This window comes from Falco cherrug, chromosome 6 (genome assembly GCF_023634085.1).
Source record: "Falco cherrug isolate bFalChe1 chromosome 6, bFalChe1.pri, whole genome shotgun sequence".
Classification (NCBI taxonomy): domain Eukaryota; kingdom Metazoa; phylum Chordata; class Aves; order Falconiformes; family Falconidae; genus Falco; species Falco cherrug.
Genome location: NC_073702.1, coordinates 75,727,617 through 75,748,662, shown reverse-complemented (window position 1 = coordinate 75,748,662; position 21,046 = coordinate 75,727,617). Strand labels below are relative to the sequence as shown.

The following is a 21,046-nucleotide window of genomic DNA, read 5'->3' as shown; positions in this document are numbered from 1 at the left end:
GCACTTATCTCCAGGACCTTATTATTTGTCAAATGCGCACAAATACTTTAATAGAGATGATCTTCTAGAACATAAAGCAAAATAACAGGGAGGGTGTTTATTTAAAATGTGTTCAAGGCAGCATGAGGTCCTTCCGTGTATTTATTGTTTTTTAATTTAAAGCCTCGTGTACAGTCTCTCACACACACGATCAAGGTCTAGTTATTTGAGGGAGGACAGATGAAAACTTGAAGACCGTTTAGCAGCATCATTTATGACCACCGGTTGAAAAGCCGAAGGTGGTTTTGAGAAGCAGAAAATTACTTAAAAAAAAAAAAAAAAAAAAAAAAAAAAGAAAGAGTTGTTTCTCCAGTTTTAGTTCAGGTTGAACGTGCGGTAGGTTTTGTGCTCAGGGTCTGTAACCTGATGGTTTCTGGTTGTATTTTTCTCTTCCCCCCCCCTCCTCCCCGCTCCTCCCCTCCCCATCCCCTCTTGACACCTCATACACGATGTTTCCTCTTGGGTGTATTTGATTAATTGGTGCTTGATTTGTGGGCGAGAGACTCCTTTCTAACGTTGCTCCGTGCTCGCATTTTCCTTTCCCAACCTGGATTTTTTTCGCAGAACACTCTTCTGTTTATCACCCGGCCCAAAATGCTCTTTTTTTAAGCCCCCTCCCCCCGGTGTCTCTCCCTCCTTCAGATGACGAGGACAGCAGAGACGTTTAACGGGCGGGCTGGGTGGCACAGTTACGACCGCGCGTAGCACTACAATGGGAATGATAATAATTATGTGTATTAGGTATAGATTTAGGTGTGTTTATTGCGTATGGGCATTGCAACGGCCCCACGTCGAGCAGCTGCCACATAAAGAATCCCATATAGGTGGGAATACATGTGCCAGTTTGCAGCCATAAGAAGAGATGCTCTGATTTTATCCGTGATGAACAGATATATATGCACTTTGGAAATTAGGTTACTGAAAAAGATCCTGAGATCCCTCTGCAACTGTTTTAAAGTCACTGTAGCGGCATTTGCTTTCTAAGAAGTGATGCTGAGCTCCAAGAAACTTTGCAGCATAAAGGAATATCGTGAGCTCTGGTTCTTTTTGCACAGCGACTTTCCTGGGTGCGGAGGACGAGAAATGGGTAATAAATAGTGGGTCACATTTGTGGCCGACAATATTTAATCAGGACGAGAGAAGGAGCAACACAGAGAGGGTTCAGGATCAATTTCGCTTTGTTCCCTGCAGTTTGTAGCTGTGAGGATGTACTTTGAAGTAAGAATAAGTTATTTCAGCTCTGTAAGTCGTTATTGCAGGCGGATGGCATAGATAGATAGACAGGACACTACTGGCTGATTTTTGTGCAGAGGAGCACTCCCTGCGATGCATATTTGCTACACGAATGTTGAAGGGGGTCGATTTCATCCAAACCTAGCTTGGTGCCTAAAATGCTTTAATTACAACGTCATAGAAAAAAGCATGGGGGTGTGTGTGTGTGTGTGTAGTCTAAACTTAATTATATCATTCAGACTGCAAGTGTCTATTTCTTTATAGTCTTGGAGGCCTGCAGAGGGAATTGTCTATGCAAAAGGGTTGCCAAAATATTAAGGAAATTATACAGGGATTCATAGGCTGCTATCGATTTATCTCACGTATCGATCCCGCACGATAGATTACATATACCCAGTCTCTTGTTATGTTTGCTATCTGAGCTTACTTGACATTTCTGAAGTAATTTAGTTAAGAGGAAATGAGTTGTTCCCAGTAGAGAGAGCAAACGAGTGGAGTGAAGGTAGCCAGCGTGATAAATGGCTCTTTCATTTGGAGATCTCCAGAGCTCGTTTAAGGCTAATTTTCTGTATTAGCCCCCTTTGAGCTATTAATGCAATAGGCAGGGACCGTGGCCCCTCGTCTCTTAGCTGCCCCATTAGAGCGAGCATTAAGCTACCAAGCCTGAACTCTACTGTGGTGGGTGGTGGTGGCGGTGAAATAATGAAAGGTGCTTTTTAAACTCTCCTAATCTAAACTGGCAGAGGGTGGTTAATACGATTTGAAGGGGGCTGGTCAATGAACAATCAATAAACTAATAATGAGAAGGATGCGGTACATTAACAGTCTAAAAATGCAACGAGACATTAAAAAATCATCGTTAACTCCTAGTTCCATTAAGATTTGGGCGGTGGAAGTGGGAGGGAGGGAGCCAGATAAATCATCAAGATGATAATAATCACCAAGAGCATTAATATCAGATTTAACTCGGCTTTAAGAGCTTACCGGCTGCACGTTTGGAGGCCTTTCCCCCAATTTCTGCCGAAACGCAGGGAAGTTTTTCCTTGTGTCAGGAATAAAAAGATCGGGTCCCTATGTCAACTGCTCATCTGAAATTTTCTTGGCATCGTCTATGGCGAAAGAAGTTGTCCTCTTGCAAAATCCTGCGTGGCCCGAGTCCCAAGTTAATTTTTTGTGACTCTGGGGCACAGTCAGTGACCTTAAAATTATTCTGATGTACTTATTTACTTTCAGCTGTTTCTGACGATCGCCTGCACGCTCACGTCTGATGGAGCACGAAAGGCCATCTTAACCCCGACACCTTCGTTCATTGTCTCCTTGCAAACACGCTGTATTGTTCACACTGTTTTAAAGAAACATATGAAAGGAGGTGTCTTGTTTTTGTGGGTTTTTTTGTTTTCTGGTTTTTTGTTTTGTTTTTTTTTTTTTTTTTTTTAACTCTTAACTAATACAGCATAAGATTCCTTCCCACCTCTTCTTGAAGTATACGGATAAATGATTAACTGAAAACCACCCTGGCCTCAGCTTTCCAGGTGATGGAGCTGGGAATCGGTGATGTTGCTTCGCTGCCACTCTGCTTCGTGCCTGTTCCTGGTTTACACGTTGAACCTTATGATCCCCTTTAATTGAATGCAAAACAATTTCGAGGGAATACATTTCACTTTGAAATTTAGCCCCGGCTTTCAGGGGAAAGGGACTGCAGTGGGGAAGGGGGGCGGGGGGGAAGAGGAGGAGATGGGGGGGGACAGGAGGGAAGGGGACACGAACACACATTTGTTGCCTTTGTTCGTTAAAATTGAAATAAGAAGCGGGTTGGGGCGGGGGCGGGTGGGTGGACAATGGGTGAGACACTGTCCCCGGACTTTCTAGGTTTGGCTACCAAGTCAGACGAAATCACTACTTACAATAAAGTCCTGTTGTTATAAGGGACAAAGAACTTTTAACTCATTTCAGGCCCGCTAGGTAGATTTAAAAGAAAATAAAGAGATTTGAAGGCAGTTTGGTAGCTGATTAGTAATAAGTTTGCCCATGACATTTGGTAGTAAGAAAAATTTCTTCTAATTGATTGATTGACTGAACGACTATCATATTATCCACCAGGTTTATTGCAACCATATCCATCGCTTACAGCCTTATTATTCAGCTATTTTCAGGACATAATTCTATTTATTTGTTGATATTTAGCATTGCTGAAATGCCCGTTTCTTTCAATTTCCTCTTGTGCGCCTGTATTTGTGCACATTTCCACGCGTTTGTGGAGAGCAACCCAACAGAGAGCCACCACCAAGAAAAAAAAAAACCCAAAACCAAAAAACAACCCAACCACCAAACACAACCACCCAACTCCTAAGACTTAATGTATGCACAGAAAATTGTAAACATGTAAAGAACTGAAAGCTTCACACTGAGTTTCGCCATGCTCCATTTCCCCACCATTTCCTGCTGTCGTTTTAAAGCGATCTCACTCATCTAGAGATCCCGTTGCAGGAACAGTAGGCTTATAATTACTAACAAATCAAGCGGCTACTGTTGCTCTCCCGGTTTATTGATAAGCTGAAGAGAAATGGAAGGGGGAGGAATGACAAAGAGGCTGGAAGTAACCACAGGAGAAGAGAGGGAGAGGAAAAAAGGGCTAGAAAAGGAGAACGGGGAGGAAAAAGAGAAAGAAAGAAAGAAAGAAAGAAAGGAGAGAAAGAGAGAGAGAAAGAGAGAAAGAGAGAAAGAAAGAAAGAGAGAAAGAAAGAAAGAAAAGAAAAAGAAAAGAAAGAGTGGCAGAGATGTTGGAAGGGGGACTCGTGTTTGTGGGTGCTCACATGCACACAGCAAATAGAGTTCGGGAGTGAAAGAAAATGGAACGGTTTCTTCTGGGGATAACAAGGCCTAAATGGGAAAAAGTTGAAGCAGAACTGGTGGGGACGCTGCGAGATGTACGTGTGTGTTACTCTGTATCATTTCAGCAGTTATGGCAATCCCAAACCAACTGGGAAAGTTGACATCGACTAAAAATACACCCTGCGTTATAGTTTATTTACATACACGCAGGGATTTGCCAGATGCAGCTGCACACGCGGACGTGCATCTCTCTTCACCCGCTAAAGCTGCCACGTTATATTATCTCTGGTAATGTCGGCTGTATCCGAAAAGCTATAGCCATGATAAACATATAGATATGATATAGATAGAGATAATTCATTCCATGGCAAACACTTTTTTTGAGGCAGCATTAGGTAATTTACAGAAGATATAGAGTCTAGATAGAATACATCTCTCTGAAGCTATGAAATTGCAATAGATATGCTTACACCGCCTGGTAAGCTTCTAAAATGGGTTTAGAGTTATTAGACTCCAACCGATGGGTATGTTCATATGGTCCTTGTCGGGGAGGCAGTGGTAGGAGGAAAAGCTGTGGAGCTCCCAGGATAGCAGGGAAGGGAGCCAGCCTGCTTCCCAAAAGCAATTTGCAAGGGGGTGGGGTGGGGGGGAATACTAAGCACGTGGAAATCCATATTTCAAAGGCTAACTAATGTAATGAGTGCTCCAAAAGGCCAAAGCGAGTGGGGTGAGGAGCATTTAAGCGTTGCACGGGTCTCTTTCTCTTTAGTGAGTTTGGACTAAGATCAGATGTTCGTGGAATTGCTGCCTCTTGTTTAATTTCTCAGTTCACTGGCCAGTGACCTGATAAACTGGTCACTAAAAATAGCCACTGCAAAGGTGTACTCGAACCACGGAGCCCATGTGTTTGTCCGAGGAAAAAAATGTCAGTAATGAAAATCTGTCTGGTGGTACTGCTTTAATCTAACCCTTTTTAAAACAAACAAACTTTTTCTTGATGCCTTACTTGAATAATGTTGCAGAACATCGTGCATGAAATAAGAGATATATGTATGTATCGTGGTGGGGAGAGATTTGTTCTTTTTCTGCCAGCATTACCTCTGATACTCAAAACGAGTCTTTTCCTATAGAATCAATGGAAAAAAAAATCCTATTAATAGCAACTAAAGCAGAAGCGGGCCTCTAACTCTTTTATAACTGTTTCTGTGCCGTTCTCAAACTATTTGAAACCACCTTTATGAGCTGCATAAAGTGCCTAACTAAAATAATAGAGAAATAGGAATCCATTCCACTTCCCGATTCCCTGAAGTAAAGCTACTCAAAATAATTTGTTTATACTGGAGACTATATACAAGGCATACGAAGCAATATGTATATCTAAAATCGACATGCCTTTTGGTTTTTAGCTGTTATAGAGCTTTTATTGTGGGGGTCTGGTCTGGCAGTAGGAAATGATCTGTAATAAAAACAGTGAAACACGGTTGTGTCTATTCCATACACTGAGGTTATAAAATTGGCAATTGCCCAGTAGTTAGCACTTGGTAATATATTAGGATACCCGATCTTATTGTTTAGCAGCTCCAGACGACTTAAATATCCCCTCAACCCTAATGGTTTGATTCTCCAGATACGTTGCAAATAAACAGGGGTTTTATGACTTAACTGACATGTATTATAACTACCTAAATAGCTGGCATATGTGCATAATAGAACCCTATTATTTGCCGAATTGGTTTTGCAATTGATTGAGTGGAAATGGGAGACTGTGAAGTAGGATCTGCTCGGCGAGGGTGTGTAATCAATTAGTCTTCTCCTCTGAAACATGCCCGCTGGACTGCCAGGACTCTACCACCAGCAAACCCCCCAGTTTCGGAGTATATTTTCTATAAGGAAACGCGTGTTGCCGCGATTCCGAGAGGAAGCAGCAGTAGCAGCTGTCAGCTCTTATTAACTCCTGCATAAAACATACCTTAAGTACGGTTTGTTATCAATTACTTGCAGAAATGAAACAACTGGGAAAATGCAGCGAGGCTCCCTATAAATTAAAGTGATTGATTGATTGATTAGAGCACCTGCTGTAAATCATAACAGTTACACACAATTATGAGGCAGCTATTTAAGTTCATTTGTAAACAAAATTCATGTCACGGGGGAATTGCGCTCATTTTTACTTTAGCCAATTTTGTTTTGTTTTGTTTTGTTTATTTCTCAGTGTGTCTGGTTGCTATTACAGGAATCTGTTGGTTATAATCCCCTTGGTTACTCTTAAAATAACCTCACTAGTTTCTCAGAGAAAAGAAATGTTTTGGTTTATCGTGGACAGAATAACGCGGGTTTATTTTGGTTAGTTTCACTTTATTGCTTTGTTTTGACACCCCCACACCCCCCCCAACTACCTTTAAATTTGTGTTACAGTAACTAGATCAGCTTTATTTAGGGTTGGGAGAGTTCCTACTACTTCACGGACAGCACAATATGGCCAAGGTGGCGAATGCCATGGCTAGACCAGATTATTATTTTTTTTTCCTGGTGTTCATTTTTCTGCAGGAAAAGACTCATTTTATTCATAAACCAGACTTAATAAAAACACAAAGCAATAACAGAGCTGTCTTCTGGTTGCTGTATCCTCCAGCCTTGATACTTATTTAAGACAGCGACTCCCTTCGTGTAGTGAATTTATTCCTGGCTCAGCTTGGCAGTAATGGAAACATTAGCAAAAAAAAGTAAAATTTCCTTTTTTTTTTTCCCCTCCAGAAAGGCGCTGTCCGTTGTACAAAAGGCATCGGGGGCTCTGGGTGAGACACAGGCTCAAACCCGAAAGTTGCCAGGTGCTTTGCCAATATGTATTTTATTTCCCAATGATCAAACCCTGCATAGAGGCTGTACTGCACCACCCTTCTCTCCATCCATCATTCGTGGAGCAGTTTTCTAGAGGTTGGGGGAGCAGCACCCTTTAGGTTGCTGGAGGTAGCCGGAGGTTCAAAATTCCCTTTCATTTTGCTGTTCTGTGCATGTCAGAGAGACTGTGGTTATCCTGTGCTCCTTCATGGCATGATGGTTTCTCTCCCCTCTCTTCCCCTCTTCTTTCCTCAGTTCCAGTTCCTCCAAAATCTGTTACTTCTTGATGATGAATAAAGATGGCTTCCTGGGTGGAATATCAGTCAATACCGGAGAGGTGTTTTGCTCGGTACCTGGCCGCTTGTCTTTGCTTAGTTCAACTTCAAGTACAAAGTAACTGTGGGAGAAGTTCAAAGACGCCTTTCTCCTCCTGAGTGTCTGAATGCATCCCTCCTAGGAGGAGTACTTAGAAGGTAAGAGGCTGGGCTGAGTGCATGACCATGCCCATGTCTGGGCATCCATGCATGCACCAGAAATATTTGGGCAACGGTAAAGGTGATTGCAAATCCGCATTGATCTTCTCGCCATAGCATGTGAGTTAATTTTCAGGGTAAGGTCAAAACCATGCTGTATTCAGAAGTGAAAGCGAACATATGGAGGCTAGAGAAGATTTGGCCTTGTACAGTTCCTATCAAAGAATCCCAAAATGAAGGAACTGAAACAAGAGTATTTTCACTCTTGTACATGCAGGCAGCTTCTATTTTTCCTCTTTCTCCCCACACTTCTCACTTAGAAAATGGACAAAACAAAATGCCCCGATGGACGTGTTGCAATTATGAATTGGGTGTATTTCAGGACCTGATGTATTCCTAGGGATTTCCTAGATAAATCCATGAGGCTTCCTCTATAAGGCGATTAGTATGGTGTCATATAAGACATTGAAATTGGAAGGGGATTAATAGGCAATCAGTAAGGTAGGTAAGTACCTGACTAAAGAAAAGCCATCAACAGATAGTTTGAATGTCAGAGGCCTAGTGTTTCATCTAGAGAAGGTTGCAAGAAGAATTACTCACAGTTGGTCTTCAGATCTTTGCTTTTTAACATTTAACATTTGTGCAGATCACCCACTTAGGTCCTTGTGGATTTTCTTGAAGATCTCAAAACAGTTAACATTGTGGTACTGAGGAAAACGAGGAGCAAGGGATAGCCTGGAGGTCTGGTTGCCACCGCATCATATCAAGTGCGAGGTTGTGCATTTAGGTACCAGCAACAGGGATTTAAGCTCCGAGGTCACTAACTGGAAAGACTAACAGGAGAAAGGCTTTTGTTTTTCTTGGCAGTGACTGAAGGACTGTGAATAGTCAGTACGACTTGTCTGTAGGAAAGGTGAGCTAAGGCTCCGTCTCCGGTCAGAGCAGGGAAGAAGTCACGATGTGGTATGAGATACCAGTTCACTCTAGCCAGTGGAAGGCTGAGAGGGGATAAGACTTCATTTTCTACATGTGAGGTACAAGCCAGACTGGAAAACAAAGCTTAACTTCGAGACAGAAAAAAATTCAATTAATTTAACCCTGAATAAATATCGGCTCATGTTTAAAAGTTGGTGCTTGTCTTAGAGGAGGAAATAACTTGCCAAGCCCTGTAGCAGCAATTGGGCAATGTTGACTGTAAGGTGTTTTAAAATGAAGTTGTTTGATTTTGGTGTTTTTGGTGGTTTTTTTTTTTGTGTGTGTGTGTGTGTATGTGTGTTTTGTTTGGGGTTTTTTTGCCCCTTTTTTTGTTTTTCCCCTCCATGCGAAAATTTCTGTGATGAATTTCAGGGGCTTCAGCTCCGTGTCTGCAGAGGAGGGGGAAATTCCTGCTACATGCAGTCAAATCACCCAAAAATACACGTGAGAATCAGAGTCTCCTAAAATAGATGCTGTTCCACGTGAATGTCTGTAATCATTGCTCAGCTGTGATCCTTGCCAGTGAGAGCAGCAGAGATTTTTACTTACAGATGCTAACCTGCCTGCTCATTCTGTACAACTACAAATGGAACAGGGAGAACATCTGAGAGAGACATTGTAGAAAATACAATTATCAAGGTAAAGAAACATCATTATTGAACTTCAGTGGATTTCTGGAGATGGCCCAAGCCGTAATCATTGGCTGCTGCTGACTTCAATTCCTATCTCGAATCTAAATTTTAGACAAGCTTTTGGTTCAGAGCAGGTGAAATATATAAAGCTGTTGCAATTCTGCTATCTAGCCCTATTTACTTTGATATAAGATCGTGGGAAGCCAGTCTGGCTTCTCTGTCATTTCTGGTTTCCTTTCGTTAAGCGTGACTGCTAATTCTTAAACAATTTTTAAGTAAGAACTAAGAGATAATTGGGATAGACTTTGATCTCAGGTGCCAAAACTCTCCCTGATTTCGCAGGTGGCAAGATTTTATCCCTGGGATTTACATATGTATAGGCGTCCGAACAATAGCTCTGTCTTTCCCGCCTATAGCTCACTCATCCTTTTATTGTCCTTATCAGTAACCTCCGACAGACATTCAAATCTTCCTCCAGGCAACCAATTCCCTCTCTATAACGCACCCTGCCTTCAGGTGAGCTCTCCCTCTCAGCATCGCCTTTCCGCGCAAGGACACGCTCACACACACGCACCAAGTGGTTTAATAAATATTTTTCTTTCTTTTCTATTTATCCACAGGCACGCGCATTCTCCCCTTCGAACCTCCCAGGTTGTTGTTGTTCCTTCCCCCCCCCCCCCCCCCCCCCTTCCCATTCAGGCTCTTTCTTGGTATAAATGAGGATTTAATTCTCCTCCTCTACCTTTGTACCGATCTCTTCATCTTAATACAGTTCCCCTCGCACTATAGGAACCCGTTTGCTCTTTAGATCAGAACCCTGTACATTAATTATTGCTATCTGGCATTATTTGATTTCCCTGGATAAAACAGGGAGAAAAGTGGGTTCATCCCCACTCCCACCCCTGGGGAGAAATGAAGCAAATCTCAGCAAACCCAAGCAGAAATCAACACCCCCCCCAAGTCCTTAATGTCGAGCGAAAACCCTCCCAGGCTCTACTGACTGCACAGACTAAACGTTTCTTCCAGGAACACTGCGGGGTTAATCACGATGTTAATTTCTTTGCAATTCTAGAGCCAAATCGAAAAACGGGGGCAGATCTTTGCGAGAAAGGCTAGAAAAAATCGGTTTGAATTTACCAGCCGGCAGGCGTAAGGCCGCAAATGTCACTTTACTCACCTCCCTGGTGGAAGGTAAGCCGAGGGTCGCAGCTCTCTTCACATCCCTGCCTGCTCCCGACTCCTGCCTAACATTCCAAGAACCACCACCACCATCACCCCCCCCCCCCCCGAAAAAAAAAATCCCTAAAACCCCCCACCCATAAAAATTAGCTTTGGGGATCAGGTAGGAAAACCCTTGCAGATGTGACATTCAGGGCGGGTGAGGATGGACACTGCCACGGTTAAGGATCCCACTCCCCAAAATGAACTCACTGGCTGGAGGGTCGTTGATCCCCCTTGGTGGCAAGAATGAGGTTGGGTGTGTGCCTACACGTGGGTGGATGTGAGTGTGTGACCCTGCAGGGCTGTCCCTCCTTGCTATGGATTTCCAGCCTGTGCTCTCCGACTCCACGTCTGCTCCATCCTCCCGTTAATTCGCTCCTCCCGAGCTTCTTTACGGCCACTACAGGACGCTCAAGTGAGGACAAATAATACAGAACCGATCTTTTCTTAAAGAAATCAGAACAATTCCAGAGTCGCAGAGGGCGGTGTACCTGGAGGTGGCTGGGACTGCGCAAAGGCAGGTTGTTCCCGAGAAAGGAGGGAGGGGACGATGAAGTTTCCCTCATTTCAAGTCAGCTAACATAATTTCGGTGGTCGGCGTGCTTCTTTGATTTATTGTTACTGTATCGAAAAGTAAAATTTAGAGCCACTAATATGTTTAGGATATGTGCGTGTTTATGCTAAGAGAAGTTGGACCTTCTCCAAAAAACATAACGGGAATAGTATGGATGCAATTATGAGTTATGTGTATCTGCATTACACATGCACACCGAGAGGCGTATAAATAATCCACTTATCTCTTCTGCATATAACCATGCATAAACATTTGTGCTAGATATTAACTTTTCCACTCCTTTGATTGAGTTGTGCGAGCGATAAGCCCTTACCGCATGCAGGGCTGAAGGCAGGAGCGCGAAGAGACGGGGGCTGATAGGAAGGAGCTTCTCCTGGTACCTGCATAGGGGTTATACCGGGTGTGCGAAGCACGGTGTAGGTTACGGGATATAGGGTCGCGCTAATAGGCGACGCGAAGCATTTCGGGTGTGACAACTGCCCTTTAACACCGGGGTTAGTGCAGCTTCATCCCTGTTGCCTGTGTGAAGACCTGCGCATCCTACTCCCAGGAGGATCAGCCCCTCCCCGAAGCTGGTCTGGGGTTCGAAAGGCTGCGTGGCTGTGTAGCGATGCTGAGGTTTGCGTCAAGCGTGTAGTAAGGTGTACATTATCCTCCTCTCCCCTGATTTCCTTACAAGTCAACAGTTTACCTTGAGAGAGCTCCCTCCTTTCGGAAGAAGCTGCACCCGCTGAATTTATTTTCTTTTTCCCTCCCCCTGCTATCAGCCAGGCTTCAGCTGTGGCATCGCCCGGAGCGCAGCGCTGCGGCCACCCCCGGCCGCCACCCCGGGCGCTGCCCGCCCGGAGCCCGTCCGGCGGGGACACCACCCCATCCCCGCTTTCATTAACGCTTTGGTGATTAGCGAGAAGCCTTGGAAAGAAGAAGATGACGTTGGAAAAGCAACTCCTGATCGTTAAAAATAATGTGGTCCTGGAGTTATTAGACATACCCGTTTTGCGTATTGGAAATCTTCCCCCCTGGTCCCTCAGGCGGTGCTTTAAAGGTTTTAATGCTTTATTCTAGAGGGTCTGAGCTATAATCTGGTGGAATCCCCCTAGAGTCTGAGGGTTCCCCCCCTTTCCCCCCCCCCCCCCCCCCCCTTTTCCTCCTTTCTGCAGCTACTGTCTTCTTCTTGTGGCATGAAGTACATCAGTAGGAGTTGGATGACACGAACCTCTGGAGGCAAGAAACCTGAAACCAGGCAGGCAGGAAAAGTGACAATTAGAATTAGAGTTAGAATAATTACTATTTTTCACAGAACAGGTTGCCATTCCTTGCTGTCTTTCCACTGAGAAGAGTTCCTGTTGCATGATGGTCGGTTAAAAAAATCAGATTAATAATTTCCATCGGACGAAACGCGGTTATCTCCATCATTTGACAGATGTGACGATAATTGTGATAACGATACGAGTAACTCCGTGTGCATGTATAAATAAGTGTGTATATAATGCCCCACAAGGAATTTACATTAGTATTAAACGCTATGTCCACATCTGTAAAATTTTGGACAACGATCTGGTGTATTGCAACAGGAATGGTTTCTCTGCTCTTGAGAAAAGTTTGGGTCTTTCTGTCTTTCGGAATTTAACTAGTTTCCCCTGGTTGGGGTTTTTGGCCCAGTTAGTGTGAAAGTGAGTGTGTGTGTGTGTGTGTATGTGTATGTGTGTCCCCCCTTTTCCCACAGTCATGGGTACACACCACCACAAGCGCATCATAAGAGACAAACCTACTGAAAATTTGTCCCAGCAACTTACTTCTGCCACCAAAACGGGGCTTATGGAGGAAAAACCTGTACGTGGAGCCCGGCCCTAGCTCCAAAGGGGGCTCCAAAGGGGGCCCGGGGGGAGTGGGGTGGGCGGCTCGGAGCCGGCCCGGAGGTGTTAATGCCCCTCTCGTCCCCTTCAGGTGAGGCCGTTCATTTAGCTCGGGATTTTGGGTACATCTGCGAAACGGAGTTCCCAGCCAAAGCTGTTTCGGAGTACCTGAACAGACAGCACACGGACCCCAGCGACCTCCACTCCAGGAAAAACATGCTGCTTGCTACAAAGTGAGTGCCGAATTAACTACCCCCCTCTTTCTGCCTTCCCCCGAGAGAATCCTCCCTGTCCTTAAACCCTTCCTCGGAGCTTGTTTGGAAAGCAGACGGAATTTCCAGTCCCTAAGTTACAACGGCCCCGCGGGGGGTGGTGGGGTGGGGAGAGGGTGCTTGTATCGCCCTATGGGCAGGTTAGACCCTATAGCCTCTGCGTCCCTCTGCAGCGTGGGACAGGCTGTCCCTATAGAGCGTGTAAGTGACTGTTCCCTAGCTACTGTACAGCGTTTCCAGGCCACCCCCAGTTAAAAAATCTCTATGGAAAAGGGACCAAAAATCTATGCTTTGCTTCCACAGCATGTATGTCTGTCTGTCCCTTTAGCTGCTCACACACACCTGTTTGTCTGCTACCAAATTACATCTTTTCCATACAATGTAATAAATCTGAAAAAAGGAAAAAAAAAAAAGACACACCCACTACCCCACCCCCCCCAAGACACTACCATATATTGCTAATGATCCTCAGTTTGGTCCTCCCCACCCATCTATCTCCCTTGGGATTATCTCGGTGGATGTGCTGTATGTGGTGATTTATACTTGACTGTGCCTCCCAGGCTGCTAACCGGGTGCTTCATAGTTTGCTCAGGGCCTCAGCAGTGGGTGCTGTCTCCACACATCTTCATCTATCTGGCCAAAAAAGGGGGGGAAATAAAAAAGAGAAAGAAAGGAAAAAAAAAAAAAAGCACCCAGCCCAAACAGCTCTCATTCATTTCATGCTCTGGGATGTGGCTTGTCTCTGATGACAGTGTAATTTAAAGAAATATATGGAGGGTTGAAAAATCATTTGCTCAAATTTGTCCAGATGTTTTTTAGACGTGATTGGAATTTGATTGCCCTTTTCCGCAGGGTCAGAAGATATTAATGTCCCAGAACTTTAATTGCTCGCAGACCCTGCTTTGCTCTTTGAAGATGTAAAATGTTGGACTCATTACTGTTTGTTCTCCAAATTCAAAGTTTCCTCTCTTGCACTTTCTTAATGGATAATGCACATAGAAGTAGACCTTTATCTTTCCCCACCCTCTGAAACCTTTAACCCACTGGGAATTTCAGATAATTTCAGAGGATGAGCACTGAATGTCTTTTTTAAGGGTTTCTTTTTAAATTTTTTTCTTTTTCTTATCTTTTTTTTTAATTCCAACCCTTTTTTCTCCAGTCTCTGGGTAGACATCTGTCTCAAAGATACTGTTCCTTTGGGAACCCCACCAGCCCCCAGGGTTTCTATGTTGCCTGGGTACCTGTTGACTTTGAAGGCCTTTTGGACCAGAGCAATGCAAAAGGAAGTGTGTGTGTTCGTGTGAATTCATTAGAAAAATCAAATCTAATTTTTCAAAGGTGTGAGCAAGCAAACAAAAGCCAGGTGTCACCCCTGATGTGTTAACTGGGGTGCTACCACCCAAAAATGAAGTAGGAAGTGCTTGCTTTGCTGCTCATACAATGAATAAGCCAGCATGGAGTCCCAGAGTCCTGACCTTTCTTGACAAGGTGGCCCAGCCTGAGCAGCCTCAGAGGAGGCTCCGTTTTGGCCCTTCCCTGCACCATGTTCCCGTGCCACCCAGTAGCTCTTGTTGTGTGCTTGTGCTTTCCTCCAGGAACAGCACTGATGGGAGCTGTTTAGAGCCAGGGTCAGGCCTCCAGGAATGTGGGTGGTTGGCAAACCCATGGCACCTCTCCCTTTCAGCCTGGTTATTTTGAGAGCTGCCAAGCAGGACGGGGTTTTCACAGTGCTTGCAGCTGTCGGAGAGATTTCTGTCTCCAGACCTGGTGTTAACCTGCAGTTGTGGAAATCTTTCTCCTGAAGAGCATCATTTGGAGCGGGGAGCTGTTGGCTCACCGTGACCGGTCCCCGAGCACTGTCCCCGAGCACTGTTGGGGGGGAAAAGAAGGTGGCAAAAAGGTCCTATCCTGGCTATTTGGATCAGCTCTGGCCTGAATCTGCCCCTTCAACCTTGGTTGTCTAGGAGAAGTGTGGGATGAGCCTAACCATTGCTTTTTTTTCCTCTCTCTCTTCCTCTCTTTGCTTTTCTCTCTTCCGTGCAGGCAACTTTGTAAAGAATTTACAGATCTCTTGGCCCAGGACAGGACGCCCATTGGAAACAGCCGGCCCACCCCTATTTTGGAACCGGGCATTCAGAGCTGCTTGACTCACTTCAGCCTCATCACTCACGGCTTTGGGGCCCCCGCTATCTGCGCTGCCCTCACGGCCCTTCAGAACTACCTGACTGAAGCTCTCAAAGGCATGGACAAGATGTTCTTGAACAACAACACTGCTAACAGGCACACATCTGGCGAAGGACCAGGTAGTAAAACTGGAGACAAGGAAGAGAAACACAGAAAATGAGAGAGAGAGAGAGAGAGAGAGGGGAAAAAAAAAAAAGACAGGAAAAGAAAAAAGTTAAGTAAATAAAAGGAGAAAAGAGAGAGATAATCTTTTAAAACAAAACCGTCTTAATTTTAGCTTTAAAAATACTGGATTGGGCTTTGGAAGAATTCTATTAGGTAGGACAAAATAATAATAATAATAAAATCATAAAAGAAAGACAATAATTTAAGATCAGAGGAGCACAATGGCGCAAGACCAGTGGTTCAGAGTCTCTTGCCAGGAACATGTGAAGACAACCACCAGGATTTTTTTCCCACTTCTGTTCTTTCACATTTTTTAAATAATGATTTGGGGGGGAGGGAAATATAATAATAATTATTAATAATAATAATAAAAAAAGACATGAATAACTTATTGGAAGAAATCTGAGAAACATTTTTGGTGTCAGTGCTTTGATTTCTTGAGCTGCACAGTCTGTCTTGCTATTATTTTTATTTTGTTCTCTTTTATTTTTTTCAATTGAATGATGTCCTGTCTCCACCCTAGCTAAAATGATCTTCCAGAGCGTTCCTTTCTGAGCAACCCCATTGCCTCATTCACCTCAGCTCTTCCCATCTCATCTCACCACCCTGGTTCTGTCTAGACTAGGAAAGGAGGGGAGGCGAGCACCCAGACCTCTCACAAAGTCATCAACACCAGCCAGTTCAAGCTGCGTTTGTGGCAGCATCTTAACGTTAGATGCCATTAGATAGGAAGTTTCAAGTCGTCATAGCTCGGTTGAATTAGCTAACTCTATTTTTTAAGATTTTTTTTATTTTTCCTGGTCTAGACAGACTCTGTTTAGATTACCAGCGTTTACAGGTGTGTATGGGCGTGTGTGTGCCTATGTGTGTGCATATGTGTATGCACATACATAACTTGATAGGGATGCGTGTGTATCCTATGTATGTTTGTATATATATATGAATATATATGGATATATACATATATATATAAAATATGTGTGCGCAGTCACACATATTCATGCATGCAAACATACCTTTGTAAATTAGTACTTTGACAGTAAAATGCCTTGTTTATAATGGGTTGCAAAATTTGAAAGTAAGGTCTGGTAAAATGTCAACACTATCTGAGTTCTTAATTTTCTGAGGTCTCCTCTTTTTCTCTAGGGAGTTTTATATTCCTAACTATGCCAATGTTTCAGTCCTTAATTTCTTTGAGTAATGTGTGTGTGAGAGATATCTTCCCCCATTTTTAAAGAACTGTTAACAACGACAAAAAATGAGTGATATGAGTATGTAATTCTTTCTCAGGAGTATGCACTATTTTATTTTCTTCTGTTTCCTAAAGCTTTGCCCGCTTGGCTTATGAGCTTCTTCAAAGAGGACTAGAGATCCCTACACAATATATCAGGTACAGAGAAAAAAAATCCACAATTATGATATTCTGATACTTTTCTTTTTTTTTTTGCTTTTTCAAATCAAAGCCAGTTGTTTCCGAATTCTGTAGGTGCACTTCTTTAAAGAAGCTCAAAGGGAATAATTTGAATGAGATAAAAATATAAGTTGAAATCCAGGTGTAAAACTGCAAAGAAAATAAGAGCTGTGTTGAATGTTATCGCACTTGCTTGGCACTAGGGTTTTGTACCCAGGGAGGAAAGGGCTGCCATGTGAGCTGGCTCCTCGTGATGGGAGTGGGGAGGGCTTGCCAGGGAATATCCTGATTTCTGAGCTCAGTCAGAGGAAATCTGTTTCTCTTAGAAAGCTTTTTTAAAAAAATGTCTTGTGACTCTTGCTTTAGAACAAGTCAGTGTGGTAGGGGGAAAAAACTTCTGAACTCCAATGTTTTTCTCAGTGGTTTGGTGTCTGACAGGATGTCTTATGCATATGATTCAGCAGGGGGTGGAGGGGAAGTCTGATGTCTTTCCTTTTTTTTTTTTTTGACATATATTTCTTTGTCTTCTATGGTAAAAACAATGCTGAAGTGTAAGGATATGAATTTCTGTTTGGATTCTGCCATATTGGGTAATTGCATGTGTTTCTCAGTGGGGTAAGGTTCGTGCACTAACACATCTTTTTGCTTATGTCAGAACAGTTACTGGGTGTGGGTAAATCTCTCCTGGAGTGGCTGGCAAAACTCCAGTGGGGTCAGGCCTCCCCCCGGGATGCCTGTTAAAGCTGCAGGACTCAATCCCACCAACCCAAGCAGGCACACCTGAACTCAAAGCAAGGGAGACAGAGAGAAATAAAAGAGAAGCTTTAGCCTTGTTTTAATTCCTAGATACTTTGCAAAGTGGATGGTGGGGAGTAATAACTCAGTAATACTTTCAACATCCCCCAACAATTTTTTTGGGAAAGAAAAAAAGTAAATGAGCCTCTTGACTGTCACCTTAGTGTCCTTAGCTATCTGAGAACTGGCCTGCTCTGCTTTTCAAATCTTTGTGCAGCAAGCAAAGGTTGGCTTTTGTTCCCTACATGTGTGCTGGACACGCATGTGGCAATAGAAATCCAGGAATCACCCAGACCCAAGGAGCACTGACCCCTCTGGAACTGCTCCTCATTCACATACCTTTGGTGCTTCTGGGGCAGAGTGCTGTGGGGCAGAGTGTCACATGAAAAAAGGGGGAAACTGAGGCAGGCAGCCTTCTCCATGGGCTGCTGGGATGAGCTGGAGGCATTCTTCTACCCTGGCAGTGGGTTTGGTAACTGGCATGCCCCTGCAGATGTCACCAGAGAAGGTGTGGATCCCTGGGTAATGTAGATCTCATGGATCCCTCACCAGTATGCAGGGGACCCCCAGATTGAAAAGCAGCCCCCAGGCAGGCCCTGGACCTCCAAAGTCTACCCTTTGCCAATCATTTCCAATTTCAGCAGGCCCCTGGGCAAGGACCACCCAAGCTCCAGCACAGGGCATACCCCAGCAGTGATGTGTGGGAAAGGGAAGGAGTACATGTGTGTGTGTGTGTGTATCTGGGGAGGAATGACTGGTACCACCTGCAAGCACATCTCCCTTCTCTGCCTGATGAGAACCTTCTCTTTATTGAAGCAGAGCACAAAGCGTTGACAGTTGCTTTGTCTGGCCTCTGCTTTTGCCTTGGTGAGGAGCCCATGGGTCCAGCCTCCCCACATCACCCAGCCCAGTGGGGGCTGCTGCGGATGGGGAGACCCCAAGTTAGCTCTGTCTTCCACCTCCCAAGCTGCACATGCAGGGGACATGGGGTCCTGCTCCCTGCCACCCCAAGAGCTTCCAGCTGAAGGCTTGGCGGGGGTGGGGGGTGTTGGGGATGCTCCTTCCTTGTCTGTGGGGGAATGCTGGGGATGCTCCTTTTAACTGCAGAAGACAGTATCCCACCACCGTTGTGTGTGAATGAGGAGAGGGAACCACTTGCAACTTCTTGGGGAAAGACCTGTACACACACGCACATGTTCATGCATGTGTGAGGGCCCAATCCTGCTTCTGCTGTTGCTGAAAATCTCCCTTAGGCACAGGTTTGGTCACCTGGACCAGGACCTAAACCTTGAGAAAGTTGAGGGAAGAGTTTCAGCTTACTCCTGGCAACTTTGGATCTGCCCCTCGTGCCTTCTACCTGGAAGAGACAGACTGCAAATGCCAGACTGGGCTTCGCTCAGGCAAAATAAAGCCAATTAAGATTCCCATTGATTTCAGTGGGATGCCCCACATTTGCTCCCCAATGTATGGAGACAAAATTCCATGAGGTTTCTGATTTTAAATGCAAACAGGGAGAAAACACGGCACAGGAGTGTATCCATCTCTGTTCTTCCCCCTAGTCTAGTGCTGGTCCCAGAGGGAAATATCCGTTCCTGGGTGGCTCCTAGCAGTGCGAAGGACTGAGGTCCCCCCAAAACTAAGCCCAGCCTCCCACTGGAAGGTGTTTTCCTGCTCCCCTGAACTTTCCCAACCCGATTACTTGTGTCGGCGGGGCACCTCAGACGTTTATCTGATAATCGAGTTATTAAAAGATTTGGTTTCCTCGGGATCATAAATCAATAAACAGGAGGATTAACACGGCAGCTTTGCTTTTTAACTCAAGGGAAAAGTTTGAGGAGAGACCATGAAAAGTTTGTTTTCAAACCAAACAGGTGGGTTGCTGTAAATTTTATTTAATTTTTAGTCTCACTTTTTTTTTTTTTTTTTTAATAACAATTCTCTATTTTCCGTTGGAAAGATCTTTGGTTTTGTATGTTCCCTGACTTTTTTGTTTGTTTTGTTTTTTCTCCCTGGTTGTTATTCACACAAGGTGTGAAGGAAACAAGAAGCCAGTTTGATGGGAATCCTTTTTACAACCCGATGATTTCTTTAAAATTGGGTTGTGTTTTGTCCCCACCTAATAGAAATTCTCTGTGAGAAGCTGTTTCAAGTCCCTTTTGCATCCCAGACCAACCTCCCCCAAAACCCCCAAATTTGCATTTGGGGCTGGGGGGGGAGGGGGGGGAGGATGGTTTTAAGACCTTTAGCTGTGCCCAAAGGGCTTATTCCCTTCCCTTGCTCATCTCTTTCTGACCAGTTTATCACGCAGACCTGTTCAGCTCTGTTTTAATACGTTTCTCGGAGAATTTGGTGCTCGTTTCAGCTGCCGTAAAGCATTGCCAGATCGATCCGGCTAACCCCCTTGCCCCCTCCGGCTTCCCTGTGTGAGAGACCGTAGGCTTTTTTACAAATAGTATATTTTCTTATACAAAGGGAAGAAGTAAAAGAAAATATCCCCAAACACACTGGCAAACGCGCCTGAACATTTCGAGAGAGACCAAAACATTGTGTGTCAGCGAGAAATAAAGGAAAAAAAAACCCCAACAAAACAACCAAATGAAACCCAAACAAATGCAAAGCTCTGAAAAAGCGAATGAGAAACTGGAAAGATGGTAGAAAAAAAATAATTCTCCTTTTATACCCCAAACTATCCCTTTAACCCCCTCTTCTTGAAAAATCTGACCATGCAGTGAGAAATATCAGTTTATCGACTCTTCCTGAGAAGAAATGTGGAGAGGCATTCAGTATTGAGTCTTTGTATATATTTATTTATGCTTAATTTAACGGGAATGTGTAAATATGGCGAGCAAGTAGTTTTTGGGTTATTTATCTGTGAATCTATACCTCTGTGAATGGGTGGGGGAATTTAAAAAGAAAAAGTAAAAAAAAAAAAAAACAAATAAAAAAAGAAAAAAAACAAAACCAACAAAAAAAAATCCCGCTTGACTAGATAGTATCCTATCTGAATCTTTTCTGTTCTTTATAGACAAGCTGTTATAGGTAATGGGTAGAAAATTGGTTTCTTGTCCAGTGATGACCTGATTTACATAAATAATAAGAATAAGAATAAAAAAAAAGAGATTGTTGTGTTTTGTTGTATTTTCCTCTTCAGTTTTTTTGAATGTTGGTGCTGCTTCGATTCTGCAGACGGATTTACTTATAACACCAAGAAGTCTTTATTTTCCCAGTCTAGGCTTTGGGGAAATTCAGGACATGTCTCTACAGTAAAAAAAAAAAAAAAAAAAAAAAGAAGACAATAAATATTGCTTCTCAGAAATGTTGGTATTTTATTTCTGTCTGACTCAAAAGGTGTCCATATTTTTACCACTCTTACCTCTTCATTCTAAGCAGACCTAATAATAAACCTCATGTCATGTGAACGTGAGCTTTTGTTTCATTTTGCTTTTACCAGCTGAATTAGCAGCAAATCCTTTTTTCTTTTCAAAGTATTAGCCATTAATGTTATGTAAGCCTTCAGTATCAGGAAACATTCCCCCTCCCGCCCCC

The 21,046-nt window shown here is 43.8% G+C and overlaps 1 protein-coding gene across 1 annotated transcript in view; it reads left to right on the top strand.

Annotated features, from left to right (window-relative positions):
* The window catches only part of TFAP2B (transcription factor AP-2 beta), a 32,516-nt gene extending 11,759 nt beyond the window's left edge, over positions 1-20,757 (top strand). The window contains 6 exon segments of the mRNA XM_027808695.2: positions 7,198-7,221; positions 7,224-7,322; positions 7,325-7,415; positions 10,095-10,213; positions 12,765-12,906; positions 14,989-20,757. Coding sequence (XP_027664496.2) covers positions 7,198-7,221; positions 7,224-7,322; positions 7,325-7,415; positions 10,095-10,213; positions 12,765-12,906; positions 14,989-15,289 — 776 coding nt within the window. The 3' untranslated portion in view covers positions 15,290-20,757.
* The last annotated feature ends 289 nt before the right edge of the window (positions 20,758-21,046 follow it).